The sequence below is a fragment of the Aspergillus tanneri genome (assembly GCF_003426965.1).
Source record: "Aspergillus tanneri strain NIH1004 chromosome Unknown AapTan_5_pilon_pilon_pilon, whole genome shotgun sequence".
Taxonomy (NCBI): Eukaryota; Fungi; Ascomycota; class Eurotiomycetes; order Eurotiales; family Aspergillaceae; genus Aspergillus; species Aspergillus tanneri.
This window is the reverse complement of record NW_022984632.1, coordinates 1,986,314-2,002,576: the sequence shown is the minus strand read 5'-3', so window position 1 is coordinate 2,002,576 and position 16,263 is coordinate 1,986,314. Positions and strand designations below refer to the sequence as shown.

At 49.0% G+C, this 16,263-nt stretch overlaps 6 protein-coding genes across 6 annotated transcripts; 2 read left to right on the top strand and 4 right to left on the bottom strand.

Moving 5' to 3' along the window:
• Positions 1–260: 260 nt before the first annotated feature.
• FAR11 (FAR11/STRIP family protein) lies at positions 261–3,677 on the bottom strand (the record flags this gene model as incomplete). Its single annotated transcript, XM_033574645.1, has 5 exons — positions 261–1,086; positions 1,140–1,269; positions 1,327–1,487; positions 1,540–1,652; positions 1,707–3,677. The coding sequence occupies 5 exons, from the start codon at positions 3,675–3,677 to the stop codon at positions 261–263; spliced, it is 3,201 nt and encodes a 1,066-aa protein (XP_033422663.1).
• A 914-nt stretch (positions 3,678–4,591) lies between these two features.
• On the bottom strand, positions 4,592–5,457 carry ATNIH1004_010067 (phosphatase PAP2 family protein; the record flags this gene model as incomplete). Its single annotated transcript, XM_033574644.1, has 3 exons — positions 4,592–5,058; positions 5,125–5,314; positions 5,410–5,457. 3 exons carry the CDS (start codon positions 5,455–5,457, stop codon positions 4,592–4,594), a joined length of 705 nt encoding a protein of 234 aa, XP_033422662.1.
• A 1,039-nt stretch (positions 5,458–6,496) lies between these two features.
• Positions 6,497–8,374, top strand: ITT1 (RBR-type E3 ubiquitin transferase; the record flags this gene model as incomplete). Its single annotated transcript, XM_033574643.1, has 1 exon — positions 6,497–8,374. One exon carries the CDS (start codon positions 6,497–6,499, stop codon positions 8,372–8,374), a length of 1,878 nt encoding a protein of 625 aa, XP_033422661.1.
• A 418-nt stretch (positions 8,375–8,792) lies between these two features.
• Positions 8,793–11,202, bottom strand: ATNIH1004_010065 (uncharacterized protein; the record flags this gene model as incomplete). The annotated part of the gene is made up of 2 exons (XM_033574642.1): positions 8,793–10,413; positions 10,508–11,202. 2 exons carry the CDS (start codon positions 11,200–11,202, stop codon positions 8,793–8,795), a joined length of 2,316 nt encoding a protein of 771 aa, XP_033422660.1.
• Positions 11,203–12,156: 954 nt separating this feature from the next.
• Positions 12,157–13,085, top strand: ATNIH1004_010064 (MMtag domain-containing protein; the record flags this gene model as incomplete). The annotated part of the gene is made up of 3 exons (XM_033574641.1): positions 12,157–12,194; positions 12,271–12,821; positions 12,877–13,085. 3 exons carry the CDS (start codon positions 12,157–12,159, stop codon positions 13,083–13,085), a joined length of 798 nt encoding a protein of 265 aa, XP_033422659.1.
• Positions 13,086–13,164: 79 nt separating this feature from the next.
• On the bottom strand, positions 13,165–16,055 carry cwh41 (mannosyl-oligosaccharide glucosidase; the record flags this gene model as incomplete). The annotated part of the gene is made up of 7 exons (XM_033574640.1): positions 13,165–13,413; positions 13,472–14,378; positions 14,480–14,858; positions 14,922–14,967; positions 15,019–15,176; positions 15,235–15,684; positions 15,809–16,055. The coding sequence occupies 7 exons, from the start codon at positions 16,053–16,055 to the stop codon at positions 13,165–13,167; spliced, it is 2,436 nt and encodes an 811-aa protein (XP_033422658.1).
• Between the last annotated feature and the right edge of the window lie 208 nt (positions 16,056–16,263).

The window sequence follows — 16,263 nt, the reverse complement described above, 5'->3', positions numbered from 1 at the left end:
AGGGAAAAAAAAAAAAAAAGAGTTACCGCAGTACTTAATCACGTGTTCTCCATATATCGATAAGATCAGCCCCCCCATTTATCCTTATCGCCGCCAGGAACCAATCTAAGGCTGGCAGTTTTCCAATCCAAGTCTCTTCCAAACAAATACAGTTCATAGTATCATCGATTGGCATTGCAGTATCCCAACGTTTGGTTTGTCTATTTGATAGTACATACATACGTGTCGGAATCACTATCTTCATAGCTATTCCTCCTTTCCTACCAGCCTTCTAGCGGTAGGGGGCCTCCCTCCCATTCGGCCCCATTTGGTAAAGGCCCGCCAGCAGCCACCAATTCTTCTTCACTGATTCCATTGACCATTTCGTCTCCTGCAAACCCCCATCCCATCGATTCCAATTCCCGCACAAAGTAGTCTCGCTCCTCTTCCATGATGGAGGCACCCTCCTCGCCACCCATGACGTCCTTATACCGTCGCAGATGCCACCAGTGCGTCATGCCCCGGAGCGCCTGCTCCAACGGCAGGGCTTCTTCAACCTCGGCATCAATATCGGATCCCGCTAGCCAGTCATCCCGCAGCTCCGGTCGGCAGTACAGGTAAATGGCGGTGATCACGCGCATATTGCTTTGACGCCATTTCCGACCACAGTAAGGGACCTGGGATTTGAACAGTTTGAGAGTGTAGAACCGCAAATGAGGATCCGGTATTTTAAGCCCCTTGCGGAGGATCGTGCTGGACTTATACTGGACGAGTAACAGACACCGGTGGGCCTTGTCCCGCGTGATCTTCTGCATGATGTGCAGATAGTTGATGGCCGAGAAGAAATTCCGGAACGAGAAAACTGTGATCGGCTCTTTGGGGGGCGGAGCAGTGGGATACCCTAGCTCGTCAACCTCAGGGCGATGAGGCATAAAATCTGGCGTCGTTTCTTCGGGGGATGGCGCGCGTACCGAAGTTCTCCCGGGAACAGCATCCTGACGGTGCCGGGCGATCGGGGGTGGTACGGCTTCGTCGTCACTAGACTCCTCCGAATGTTCGGTTTGCTGAGGTGGTTGTTCCGAATGTACATGGCAGAAGTGAAAGAAGCTGCTCTCTGTCAGTATTTTCTCAGTGAACCTTAACGGTGGGATGTCATTTACCCTAACTCCTCACGGTCATTCTTCTGCGCGACCGCTTGATCAACATCTTGGTGCGCGAACATCTTCAGTATCAGGGGCAGATAGTTAGAATCTAGCAACAGCTGATTCAAATATTCAAACTTCAATATATCTGAGGCTTGTTAACACTCCATGCCACGCGAAAAGTATAGAGCTAGTCTGGACGCACGAGATCTCTTGAACCACTTCACTAAGAGCAATAACGAGCCAGATATGGCTTTTCCTGTGATCTCTCGTAGTCGAATATTATCAAGTTCGTCAATGGCAACGTCGGAATTTAGTTCGCCGGCGATATTGTTTCCGTATCCATTGGCCGAGCCATAGCCCTCGCTAGAGATACCGGTTAGTTTTGGGGGGGAGGACATGGGATGCGTCTACTTACTTCATGGACTGGCTATTCTGTGCACTGGCCTGGTTAACCATTGCGCTGACGTTTGTCAGGATAATCTTGAGGAAAACGATAGTTATCGACTGTAAATGAACGAGTGCTTGTGTCTGTAGATTACCGTAAGTCATGTGTAACAATTAGATTTACGCGAAGGATCTCACATAGAACGACTCGACCGCATCCAGGCGTCGTTGGATATCTTCGTTGTCCGTCTCTTTTTCAGGGAACGTGTCATCACTAGTCTTCTTCTTGGCGGCCGTCGCATGTTCCAGTTCTTCCAATTCCTCTGCCAGGTCGGCAGGGATACGCTCGTCCAAAGGAGGTTCACCGTCGTCCAAATACCAGCCACGGTCGTATTTCATAAAACGTTCCCGCTCCTCCCAAAGTTGCCGCATCGCCCTCGTCATTTTCACATGTGAGGAGAAAAGCTTTCCGGCTTCAATAATCGACGTAGGGACGTCACTTCCTTCCCATCTCTTTCCTACCAAAACATCTTGAAGTTCAGTGGTTCCTTTGCCGCCAATATCATTGCTCGAATCATCAAGAGGTGGGTACATAAACGGGAAGTTCTGATTAGTCTGATAGTTTTGTTTCTTTCCCGCCTTACCCCCTGGCCCTATGGGTGACGGCGGAGGAGATGGTGCCGGAGTGGCAATGTGGACGGACTGGTGAAGAATTGAGCCATTTCCACCTGCAACAGACGGCCCAACGCCGGAAAAGAGACTATTGGAAGACACCGTCCTGCTGGGGTGTTGAGGAAGAGGAGGAAGGATTGAGTTGTTCTCTAGTTCTAGAGGAACCACAGGTGGAGGAGGATTGTAGGCTGGATATTTAGACGTTATCTCCTGTCGAAAGATGTGGTAGTCGAGAGGCGATGCGGTAAGGAAAGGAGTCCTTCCCGAAGTTGATTTCTCCTTCTCCTCAAACTCTGGTTCTAATTCTTCTTTTGCTTTCTTTAGGCTATCGCTACCTCCAAAGAAGAGAAGAAGAGACTTCCAAAACAGAACAATAATCCTTGTAAGCGGAACATTAGTAGAGTCATCCCATCGAAGCCTTGCGATGATCTCCACTAGAAACACTAAGAGATTCGGGTTCAGTGCCATCATACTATCCCGCAAAGGCGTATGTCGCGCATTGCGGGTCTCCTGCCTCCGGCCGATCTCCACTAGAAGGTAAAATGCTGTAAGCACCAAATTAGCCTCTCGCTCCGTGGCAGCAAGGAACGCTATGTCCGCGCCTTCGTGGCACGGGCTATGGGTCTCAGTGGACAAGCTGCAATTCTTTTCAAACACATGGCATAGACATTCAAATAATGGCTGAAGGCCTGAGCACTCATGGAGCAAATTGACATTGCTCTCCATCCACCTGACTTGTAGTAATTTGAATTTTGAAGCCTCGAATGCAGCCTGAGAAGAAGCGCCTTCTTCATGGTCATTATGGGCAGCTTTTCCGGCAGTAGTTCCCCAGACTCCAGTTACTAGGTAACAAATAGCTTCTAGGGCTTCGATACGGATCAAAATATCACAGTTCCTAACACAGTTGATAAGTCGGCCCATGAATGGTTTGCGCTGAGAATCGGACAGATCAGTCCATGGTATTTGCGAGTCAATATGCTCACACTCGCAGAAAGCGTTCCACTTCCGTTCAAAGGAAGACTTCATGCCGAGAAGCATAGCACGATCAAATTCGCTGTACTGGAACCATTCTTCGATCTCTTCCTCGAATGATTGCGCATCCGCATATTCAAACGCATAGGCGGGCTGCTCAATCTTCGGCATGTCCTGGACCAGCTGCCTCAGCTGGGCGAGACTTAGGGAGTCCGATGGCCTTTCTGAACTCTGTTGAACTGGGGCTGGAGGCGGAGGTTGTCGGGGGGGAGGTGGCGCCCCCGCCGTCGCAGCATCCCGGCGTAGATCTGGGCGCCCGGCCACTTTTCTGGTCTGCGGAGGCCCTTCATTTGAAGCACAGGTTGTCTGCGACGCTTGTTCCTGCCGCAGACTCTCCACCACTTCTTCCATTAGCTGTTCGTCTGAGACGGTGCTGATATCAGTACCGGTCTGGTCTACCTCATCTGCCTTTACAAAATGATGTTCTTGCATCGAGGCGTCAGTAGATCTTGGCGGGTCATCCATTCTGACTAAAAATTCAGACACCTTTGCTCAAATTAGGGGGTATAAAGAGCGGGAAATGGTAGCAAGGAGACCTGAATAACGAAAGAAATGAGAAAAAAAAAAAAAAAAAAATATGGCAGACCAACAATATCAAGGGTATCAATCAAAGATACAGGAGTAACAGATGAAAAAGGTGGGTCAGCCCACTATCAAAGCAGTAACATAAATGCGTGAATATCTTCTATCGTCATAATCAGTCCAGATGAAGACACATAGTGTCTGCTGGTGGCCGTCACGAAGCGTCTTTCGTGGGCAACATCTTTTGTGGGCTTTCGTGGTCAACGATGGGGGACACGGAAACGTGACCACGGGGGAGAGAGATCACGTGCAAAGAGCAGCGATAGGTTATCGAGATTCCAGGCCAACCAATGTCGAAGAGAAGTTATTTTCTCCAAGATTAGGTTGGAATTATTATTTGGTTGATAGGGTCCGGTGTCTCGGTATATGTTGTGTGCTATGTGTCTCAGTCATTCCAACCCATATATCCCGAGAAGAATGCGATGCAAGTATACAGGAATATATATTTATTCTCATACTGGAGTGCTACCGAAACAGAGCTGTAATTCAATGAAAGCATTTTAATCGAAATTCATCATTGCCATTACTTTTCAAGTCTACCAAACCCAACAGCTACGAATTAATCATCAAATGTACATTTATTAGCAACTCGACTAACCCATAAAGATAGAGGTCAAGCCAGGAATTCACGAGCTGTCTAAAACCTTCATGCAGACGCTTACGGTATAATGGATACATCTATGACAAAGAATAAGAACAACCAAGGAGGGGGTATCATAAACCAAACCAATCGCAGACCTCCTTCACCAGCTTGGGAACACCCAAAAGTAGCAAGCAGTTGAAGTACCGGAAATCGATCAATCTGACTTCGGTGGCAGATGGTCACTATGTCCTCGCCGTCTCAACTTCCGTCTCGCTTCCCACCGTTGCCATCCAGCCTCAGCAATATCTTCACTTACCGCCAAATCTCGTAGTTTCAGAAGTCTGGGCATTGCCAGATCCAACGTCCAGTCAATCCACCCTTGCGTGCGAAGAATCTCGGTTGCAAGGAACCAAGCGAAGGCACATCCAACTCCAACGATACATCCTACCAACACCTGCTTTGGGGTATGGTAGTTCAAGTAGACACGACTGAGAGCCACGGCGCCAGCGCCGAAGCATGCTCCCAGGGCAAGCATTAACCGGATAAAGAAGCGGAGCTTTGCTTCGGAGGGAGGGAGAGTCGGGGCGTGCCGGAAAAGAAGAAAAAGTGCCAGATATACCGCAAAGTAAAACGCGAACTGGGCATGGGACGATGGCATACCGTAACCCTTACCGAACATTTCTAGAAACTCGGATATATATTAGCAAGATCATATAGACAAGCCATGTCTTCTCCCACTCCACATACGTTTTGGTCGCTGCTCTTTGATAATCCGTTTCAGGATAAAGTTTAATGCCTCGCAGCCCATCTGACCAGCAAACATCAGGAGCACCTCCACTTCCCTCGAAGACCAAATAAGGGTGACATAGGCCACACATAGTGCCTGTGGTACGAGAGCGAGCCAAGCGGAGATAAAGGAAAGGGGGTCGTTGGGGTTCTGTCACAAAGGAGTACAGGCTTTCGTTAGTTCTTCGGCGTCCTCATATCCGACGAAATCTGACCCAGACAGTCTTCAATGGGAAGGATACTCACATAATGTACGTGGGTCAATGAGAACGAGACAACAGGAGTTTCCCCCATACTGAATTCTACACGCTCAAGAGCTTCAGTAGGAGGTCTCCTTGTGCTTTCCTTCTCTAATCGGTGTTCACAGGTTTGGGGTAGATGGTTTGGGAAGAATAAGACAAGACAGATAAATCTAGGACATTACTGAGGGACCATCAGCTATAGCGATGCAAGGGCCAGGGCCAGGGCCATGGTTCTTTCGACAGGATCCCGTGGTTGCGGAGAATCGTGGTATCTTTTTGGAAGAGTCGATAACGGTCGCCGCTTTGAAACTGCCGGGCGGAAATAGCGTAAAGGCGGCGAGAAGAATGAGGGGATGGAGGGGAAGGGAAGCGGGCCTCAGTCCAGGATCACATTGACAGAAATAAGTAATCACTGGGCACCAAAACTCAATGCCTGATGTCGTTTAGTTCTTTCTCATACACAGTCTTATTGTGTTCATCGTTTTTTGATAGATATCTGTTCTCACCTCCCTATAGGTGTCCTTAAAGGTACATTAACCCCCTCTACTCTCTGTGTTTGTTCTCTGGAATCCTTTGACTCTATTCCAACTCACTACTATTGCTCATACCTACTTAGTCAAACCATGACGCGCTTCCCATCATATCTCCAATCCCACTCTCGACCAGCGCAGTATTGGCTTGTTTCATACAGATTCTATTATTTAACAGTTTCCTCACCCCCGTGATCTATCAAGGGTCTTTTACTATCACTACTCTGTGGTACGGCTCGTCCTTCCTCGCCACATGCCATTCTCGGAAACGCTGACCATAGAATAATCTAGTTGGTTTAGTTATCTTGGACCTCACCCCTGTCATTGTGATATTATCTTTCTTCCTTTCCCCGCCACTTTCACTTCGGGTGATATCTTCTCGTCGATCCCCTCGAAGGAATGAATGTCACTGATAGCACAATATTGTTGATGTTTCCCCGTGTATTATGATTATATCAAGAGTTTGTTGAAGCGTTTAATTTTTCACTAATACCACATCGACCACCACTCGTCGAGAATTTGAATCCTCTCGCTCTCTTGACTGGGGCTGCCTTCGTCACCATGGCAAACCCCGAGGATTTGCCCGATGACGATCGTTTGGTGGAGCTGTCATCTATTGAAGCCATCTACCCGGAAATCCAGATTGATCCTTCAGCACCTTTCCGGGCGTCATTACACATACCTGTCAGGCCTGCGACACCCCTCCGGGTTCGCTTTCAGCAATATGCAGAAGCCGGTCCACCAACCGTCTTGATTTCTCCAGTACCTCTGGGTGCTGACGAAACTGGTCCTGTATCTGCAACGAAGGCTGACGACGACCTACATGTCCTCCCGCATCTTCCTCACATACACCTCGAAATCGATCTGCCCGAAGGCTATCCATCCGCACAGCCGCCCATTCTAAGAATCAGTACCAACCCATCATGGCTGCCCTTGTCCGTCGTTTCCAAGCTTTTGGACGATGGTAAGCGCCTCTGGGAGGAATGTGGGAGGGAATTGGTCATATATACTTACATTGATCATCTTCAACAGTTAGCTGACACATCGTTCGGGATTCAGGACCTTTCAGGTGGCGAGTTACTGCTTCCGCGAGAGCTTAAAATTGCTATGCTGGATTTTAATAATAAGGCCGAAAGGGAAAAATTTGAACAGGAGACTTTCGAGTGCGGGGTTTGCCTAGAGCCGAAGAAAGGCTCCATTTGCCATCGGCTATTCCAGTGCTCTCATGTGTTTTGCGTGCCATGTCTGCAGGAATTTTACAACACTTGTATCACGGAGGGTGATGTGGACAGCGTCAAATGCCTGGCACCTGATTGTGGCAAGGTACAGAAATCCATGTCTAATGTAGAGGGTCAAGGCAAGAAACGGAAAAAGAATGACCAAACACTGAGTCCAAGTGAGCTTCTCCAGATTCCGTTAGGGGAAGACACCGTACAGCGGTATGTTTTCCTGAAGCGGAAGAAGAAACTGGAGGCGGATAAATCAACAGTGTATTGTCCCCGGCAATGGTGCCAGGGCGCGGCTCGCTCGAAGAAACATCCCAAACCCGTTGACCCCATGGCAAATGACTCGGATTCTTCTGAGGAAGAGGAAGATGAAGATGGTATTGCGTTTGATCCTTTGGGAGATGAGGCTCAGCTGCCTCCGATGGCGGACCGTGTGGCTATCTGCGAGGATTGCAATTATGCCTTCTGCATTGTCTGCAGGAAAGGATGGCATGGCGAGTTGGTGCGGTGCTTCCCCCGCCGAGAAGCAGAACTATCTGCGGAAGAGAAAGCCACGGAGGAATACTTGAAACTTTACACCTCACCTTGCGCGGCCTGCGACGCTCCTTGCCAGAAACGCATGGGCTGCAATCACATGAAATGTTTTAAATGCAACACTCACTTCTGCTACCTTTGCTCAAGCTGGCTTGCAGAAGACAACCCTTACTTTCATTTCAATGATGTCAATAGCGGATGTTTCAACCGACTCTGGGACATGGAGGGAGGCGACGGCATCAACCCGGAGGGAGCAGAGGCTCTACATCGGTTCCCAAACGAATTGGCTGACTTCGATGATACTGATGAGGAAGACCAACCTGGATGGGGTTTCCCCGACGGCAACGACATCAGACGAGGAGGACGACCTCCGCCGCCTGCTCCCGCACCACCACGGGTCAATCAAGGCGCCGGTGGTCCTAGACAGCGTGCGGGCGGGGCAGATGCGAATGGCTTAGATGCGGCAGGCATGGCCGCGGCCGCAGAGATACAAGCCCAGGCACAAGCGATGGCTGAAGTCCGAGCTCGTGCTGGTGCTGAACGACCCCGGCAACAGGCCCATGAAAATGGACAGGTCCCACCAGAACAGGTCAGGAATCTAGGACTTCAGCGATTCTTGGAATTGGTTCAGAATGACCGAGAGGATGAATGGGACAGTGACGAACTTGATGAATTTTAATGTTTGCCATGACTGCACCTTTAATAGGGTTGAAGTTGAAGGGACTACCCTCTTTCTCTCTGTATTGCCACATACGTTTACGACGATGATGATATTGCATTTGGGTTAGCGAGCTGAGTAGTTTCCAGTATTTACTGTGCTGGCTTTGATAGACTGTGTCAGGTATTTCGAGTGAAATTGGATGTGTACATGAGTGATTTACGATTCAAACAACCGAGGAGAGCGAGATATACGACAATAGTTTGACAAGATTGATTTTATTGGTAATTTAATTGGTTCATAGTAGTCAGCTGGGCCTAGATCTTCAGTTCTCAACTCCAGACGTAAGTGCCTTGACTGGAAGTTTGATACATTGTTAGTGTTCAATTATATGAATAAAACATTCCAACAACAGTGATAATCTCTTGGTCAATGCCTCCTAAACAATAAGGAATTCGTCTTCGTCGTTTTCACTATCTTCCGTGCTCGCAGTGTTCCAATTATACCAAAACTCGTAACTCATTACTGTATGATCTGCATACATTAGGAGCAAACGATAGCGTCGAGATGGGCTCCATCCACGCCAGTGCTCCTCTGGTTGATAAGTGCGTGTTGCCCTAGCGTGACACTCTGGCACAGTAGGGGAACTCTGATGCTTGTGTTCCTCTACCGATTCATCGTTGGTGTTAAACACATGTGTCGATGTCTGACGTTTACTGGGGCCAAGAAGATCGGGCGGAGTGCGTATGTCGCTAAACGAGCGATCGGCCGACCTCCCTGCGAAAGAGATATTGTCCGCTTCGTCGTCCAATATGTGTTGATAGCGAAATGTCAAGTCATTGTCGCTTAGGTCGCGTGGAATAAATGGCACGTCGGGTGGCATCTCGAACCCCTGGATTGGACTCACAGCCATGCCTAACAGAGGGGTGAGAGGACGGTCGCCGTACTTTTCCTGGCTCTCGAATGGGACTATCCAGTCCACTCGGAATGTGAGGCCGGCGCTTTCGGATTCGGTCAGAGCAATCACCGCTGCACGGCCTTTCTGAGAGGCAGCCACAACGATACCGTGCTCAGGAATGTATTTGACCATGTTGAAGCGATCGCAGGCTCGGATTGATACGATAGGGTGAGTGAATGGCTGTCGAAGTGGTGCTCCGCAGACAACGCTTGCGTGGGGGGCAAATGGATGAGCAATGAGTCGAATGTCCGTTTGGGAGAAGTGGAGGATGGGAAAGTTCGAATTAGCTGGAGCTGGAGTCGGTGGAAGACCTGTTAGCGCCTCCATCCGCCCATGCAATCCAGCATCATCATCAGGGAAGGCATTACGTGACATACGATCAAAGACCTGATATGCGACTGCTCCTTCTACTGATGGCTCTTCATCTTCCATCTCTTGGTCATCAGAAAGGTTATCCTCCACTATGCCTGAATAATCGTCCAGGAGCTCTTCGGCACCGGGAATATCACCTCCAAGAGCTTCTAGAAGCGCAAATTGAAGGAACTCTGGTGTAGTCAAAGGGCCTCGGCGTCTTTGAAGAGACAAATTGCCGGTATGTTGGTCTGATTCATTGTGCTGCCCTGTCTCTTGACTGGATGATTGTTGCAGCTCCAAGTCCTCGTCTCCATGAGAAGAACTGTCTTGGCTCATGGTTTCCTCATAGACAGAGCCATCAACCGCACGATGACTAAATGCATCAGCTGAGTCTGAAGGGCGCAGGCTACCGGCCGCTGTGTGGAATTTGTTGGATTCTGTGCTACCGCCGGATTCTGAGGATGCGGAGCAGCCTATATCCTGTAGGGCACCACTTTCCTTGTTAATCAGACAATCTGCCCCAAAAATGTCTGGTAAGATTAGCCGTTCCGGCTCAACTTTCACTGCAGGAGGGAAATAGTTATATAGTCGTGAAGCATTCGGCACTCGACTGCTTAGTTTTGTAAGGTCGAATATCGGTTGGCTGTCCTTTACTCGACGCTGAGGCCTACCACCACATGCCTCCTCGGTGGACTTGAGTAGGTGAAAGGAGCGCGGGTCAAGCGCAATAACAGACCAGCCACGCTCACTACTACGTCAGTTAGTAGGAGGAACGTAGTGGATGTTATAAATTTGGAGATGGGCCCTTTACAAAAGCAGGCGAAAAAGAGAGGTCAACTTACTCAGTACGCAGAGTGTCATGGAAAGATCTGAAGCCAATGTCGTTGAAATGATACACATTGAACGGACCAAGACTCTCCCAAACCTTCCAGACCAGAAGCTTATTGTCGATATCAGTGCTAACCATCCATGTGCCATTGGGGTCAAGATCGCAATTTAGGAAAGAAACCGAGGGTATGTTTGCATAGTGACCCGTGTAAGTTAGTTTTATGTTACGCGTGCGATGCTTCTCTGGCATCACATGTCGTAGCTGCACGAACTGCTCGCTCGTTGTTATATGTAGCCAAGTCTGGCCGTAGTCACACAAGTCATCGGCTTCCTCCAGTCGCTGACCGGAGTCACTGCTTCCTGTAGATGCGGAACTAACAAGCGCAAATGCGAAAACAGTAACGAGCCCCGTATTCGCGCTCACAGCAATTAGACGAGCGAACTTGTGAATCGCCAGGCCCCATGCACTGGCATCCACGGACTCGACAAAGAAAGGGTCCACCTGGGAGCTGTCAACTGGCCGATTTTCTCCGTTCTCTGCAGCCCGCTTTATGGCCGAGAAAATGGCCTCAGTTCGGTAGCCACAGACATTTCCTGAATCGGTAACGAGTAGGAGGATTTCTTCCCGGCCAAGATCGTCCACAAGGATATTGTTGATTGCATGAGGATTATTAGGGGAAATGTAACCACTGTTATCGGGATCTTTCATGACAGGGGAGATTATCATTAGAGGGACGGACCCCAAAACCTGAAACGACCCAGCCGGTTCCCAAACATATATTTGGCGGCTATAGGCGACAAAGAGGAGGTTTCGACGTTGGGAAAGTGCGATCTACATCAAATCAGTTACAGGTAGGCGTAAACTCCCAGCGTAAAAGGGTTATGGACATACGAGATTGTTTCGCCACGTTGCAGTCTGAGGAGGAAATGAATCATTTGCTCTGCAAAAGCTGTTCAGTCTGGACTGTCTTGTCGACCTGCTTGACCGTTCCCAGGGACGTTGAGAGGGGCCTTACAGGGAAAACTGATGGAAACGTCAGTCGATCCACACCTATAGCTAGACTAGGCTCAAGCTCTACAGAGTAAGACGAAATATACGCACTCTTTTATCTCCTTTCTCGATATTTAGTGGCCGGAGACGTAAGCCTTCCCGGGTGTGAGTCTGCCGTCCAGGCCTTTTACTGGCGTTATGGTTGAACGCCATTGCTACTCTCACTTCTGACGGGACCAGTGTCTCTAAGCAATTAGCCAACACCAGCAGCTTGAAGTTTGAATCAGGAGTAGCAGTGAGTAATCAAAAATCAAGTCGATGAAGACGGAGAATTGCTGTCAGTAACACACGAGGGGCATATGTATCAAAAGCAAAGTGACATCATATGAGCCAGGAGGTGATTCGAATTTGGAGCCCATTGAGTATGAGCATGGTCAATCCATGGAGAGAAGAACCCAGAAAGTACAAACCTCATCTCCGAAAGTTTGGACGCTCGATGAGGTTTGCCCATTTGAGATGGGCGATGAAGTCAGTCGCGCCATTCGCGCCAGTCGCCGCCTCAGGCCGCGGAGCGCACGTGCCACGTGCTGGAGCTTTGGTGCTCTGCGTTATCATGTTCTGGCTTCGTCTCTCGTTCCCCACTAGCATAATTCGAACTAAGATCTGGTCACGATGGATCTCGTCGCTGGTGTCCGCAAAGAAGGCAGCCGGTAAGTACTTGTCTCCTACAATAAATTATACTTATTTTACAAGGGATGCTAATAACACATTCATTGGTTCTTACAGCGGCGGCCGCGGTGATTTTAAATGGACAGATGTTAAAGACTCCTCACACCGAGAGAACTATCTGGGCCATTCTGTTATGGCGCCTGTTGGTCGCTGGCAAAATGGCCGAGATCTGTTTTGGTATACGAGATCGGACGACAACGATACGAAAAGAGCCCAGAAAGAGCGTGAAGAGAAAAAGCGTGTCAAGGAAGCTGAAGAAGAAGCAATGGCACGAGCTCTGGGCCTTCCAGTACCCCCGAAGAGTGCAGCTTCCAACGCAAATTTGACTCCATTGGGGGAGAATGATATCCAAAGAGCAATTCGAGACACAACAGCTGGTGAAGATTTACCCGATGAGGGCATTGGAAAGGGTGTCGGGTATGGCTCTTTTCAGGGTGGAGGTGCTTCGTTGCCTGGAGCTAGTGAGAGTGATAAGCTTGAAGAAGTCGGATTTGATTCAACCCCACGAGATGAGCGGAGACGGAAGAATGGACGTAGCAGGAGTCCAGGAAGGGATCGAAAGGGAGATCGCACCAGCCATAGAGACCGAGAGCGAGAGCACAGGCATCGTAGGCATCGAGATGAACGCTATCGCCATCACAGGAGCCAGAGACACACATCCAGGTCTCAGTCGCGCGATCGAGATCGAGATCGCCGGAGAAGACGCTCACACTCGCGGTTTAGGAGCAGAGACCGGAGAGGAGGCGATGAGCATAGGAGGCGGGACCGCAATCATAGTCCACATACGCTCGAAAGGGACTTTGACTCTTATCGTCGGCGATAGTCTTAATTGTTATCATGACTTTGGTATTACATGGTGTTGGGCGTTTTAAGGGCAAATGACAGTGTACCGCTATTCAAGAAAGTTCCCTAATCTATACCATGTTCTATATATATCAGTTTGTGGTTCCGTTATAGTTCATCATGACCACTCTTTTTACTTGCAGGAAGATCAGGCATGGACATCATCTTCACCACCATACTGGTCCAACCGGTGAAGTGCTGCGTCCGTTGTCCTTGGCCTGTCTCCGGGTTGTATTGCTCCCAGGCGAATCCTGTGGCCTTCCATTCTCGGAAGACGTTCTCTACCACGTTCTTTCGCAGATTGGAATACATCTCACGGGCTTGTTCCTGGTGGGGTCCAGCCGTGGTAGCAATGTCCTAGATTGAAACAGTCAGATCCGATCCAGCTTCTTATTGGGGGGAATACGTCACTAACATAAAGGTTCTTAAACACAAGATAGTTGATGTTGACCCAGATAGGACTTCGCCAGTAATTCTCTTCCGTTCCATATAGTGCATCCTTCTTGCTTAAGCTGCGGATACCATAATCGCTCCATAGTTCTTCGGGGTCGTTGATCAAGTCCAAAATAGCCTTAAGCCGAGGACTGCGGGGGCCAACCATGCCTGTCAAGAAAGGGAAAATGGAGATGTACCCCTTGTGGCAAACGTGAACACTTTCTTCAAACTCGTCAATGGTTGCATCGCAGTAAGTTTGTTCTTGGCTATCCCAATGAAGATCGTCAATATTCCGTTCAATGGCTGTTTCGTAGACTTTGAACTCTTCGACATCCTCGATTTCTTCCAGTGCCTCTGCAATACGACGGAGAGCACGAGTCATCATGCCCATCCAGCTGATAAGATCTACATGAAGCTCACCCGGGTGAGGGGGCTGAGGCCGAGGGTAATCATCCAACCCAGAGGTAAGAATATGCTGGACAGATCGTCCCCGCCAGCGGTATGCTTCTCTGGTGGAGAATGCCTCGCGATCATAGGATTTAATGTCTCCTCTCTGCGTATCTCTATACCAGAAATAGTGCTTCTTGAGTAGCGGGTAGATTGAGCGAATGTAGGCTTTACCCAACTCCGGTTGTTGTATATAAACTGACCGCAAGAGTTCCGTTGCATCGGTCTCGGATTCCTCAGACGATGTATTTTTATTAGCGCCCAGTTTGTCAATGAAGGCCTCTAGTATGACGAAAAGAGTTGGCGGGTTGGCGTAGTGGGGATATTGGACGGTAAACTCTGGCGGAACTTTGCTGCGGGCCTCGGAGCCCAGAATTTGTTCTCGAGCAATCCAGCCATCTTCATCCATGAGATTGAGCCAGCTCTTGACAATCTCGAGCCTTGAATGCAAGTCAGCAACCATGGTAAATGTGCTCCTATACCACAAAGAGAAAGGCAGCAGGTATATCAGAAAAAGTAACAATTCCAAGCGATAACTCACGCTAGATCAGTATCCCATTCAAGGACAGGAATCAAGTGGAAACCCTCATCCCACAGGAAACCCCTCGGAAAAAAAGGGCGGGAGGGAACACAGGTAAAGAGTTCTTTTGGCCCTTCAAGGACGGTATGAGCCCGGGCCCTCGCTTCCGCCGTCTCTTCCCAAAAGCCTTCGTTCTCCTCGTCGTATTCTGGTGCTGCTGAACGATCAACAATATCTGTTCCATAGAAATAGCCTATGCCACCGACAAGATTCGAGAGCATCGACTTTGAAAATCCCGAGTACTCCTTAGAGTCGAAAGGAGATTGCGGAGGAAGAATTTTCTCAAATCTATCGGCGAAAGACAGTGAGTTGCTTGGTATTTGTGCGGTCAGGCTCTCGGCTATGGCAATATAGGTCAGCATTGACTGCATGGCAGAAAAGGCTCGAGAAGGTGACGGCTCACATGTCAACGGCTTAGGCGAAGAGCCAGAAGTAAATAAAATATCAAACTGGTTGTTGTCAGGTACTTTCTTTAATATAACAGCAACCATGGTCCATACCTCAAACTCGCCCTTGAAAACCTTTTGCACAAGATGGAGGTTCCCTTCACCTGGCACGTTCTTAATGGTAAATACCTGAGATGGTGGCGGAGGATTCTCCGCTCCGTACTTTTGAATGATTTTGTTAACTTCCCCCTTCATCTGCGAGAATAGAACCACTATATATTGTATTAGCACCAAGTAGCAATACGGTGCAAATCAAACCGTTAAACTAACCCTTTGTTTGCCAGACATGCTCCGACGGGATAGTAGAACTAGAGACCCAGGTGCGATCCAATGGCTTATCCTCGTAGCTTGGGTGATCGTGTTCCGGATGTTCGTTGCTTTCGGGGCCGGCGGTCACATCGATGGTGAAATCACCCAGACCAGGTGTTAAGCCAGACAATTTCACATTGCTTTCAAATCCACGTGGATCTTCGAGTTTGGTATCGACTTGTAGGTTGCCGAGTCCCTCTAAAGCAGCATAGAAAATGACGGTTGTAGGTTGGTCAGGGGGAGCGTCATCGCGAGGTACGCCCTTGACTCGGGCAGCCCAGCTGCCTCCGTGTTCTCCTCCAGGAACTTTAATGAAATCAATTGTCAAATCCAGTGAATTTCCAGCATCATGAATTGTTTGACGGCCCCCGTTCCGGATATCGTATTCATCCCAGCCATAGCCAGCCATTCCTTCGTTTTGCTCGCACGTATGCCTAAAGTCTTGCACACCATTATCAGCAGATATACCATGCAAAGTAACAATAGAGGCAAATCCTAGCAATTAGGGTTATATTATGCCGGAGGGAGAACATACTCTGTTGCGCTGTAGCAAAATCATCCACCTTCGCCCACATCAATCCAGCAAATAGACTGTTCGGAATCCTAGGACGGACTCCGAAGTAAAGGTTCGATTTATAAGGACCCCATAGCAGCGACTGGTTATTGACCCTTGCGGCCTCTTTGGCCAGGATAGATACGTCGCCGGCCGGAGCTTGAGCAGCAAGAACCCCAAGCGACCAAGCCAATGGGGATACAACAAAGAAAAAATTGGAGAGATGCATATTTTCAAATGAGATGCATCAAAAAAGGAATGAAAGCCTCGAAGGTCGAGGAGCAACCATAGAGAATGACTGAACGCCGTGTCGCTCTCTTTACGATGGGGCAGATTGTTGTTGGGGTTTAATTATCGATCTGTCATGACTGAGCTCGACACTCCCCAGTAACATGGTCCAAGCTCTCGCTCATGCTTCTGCTCAATTACTCCAGACT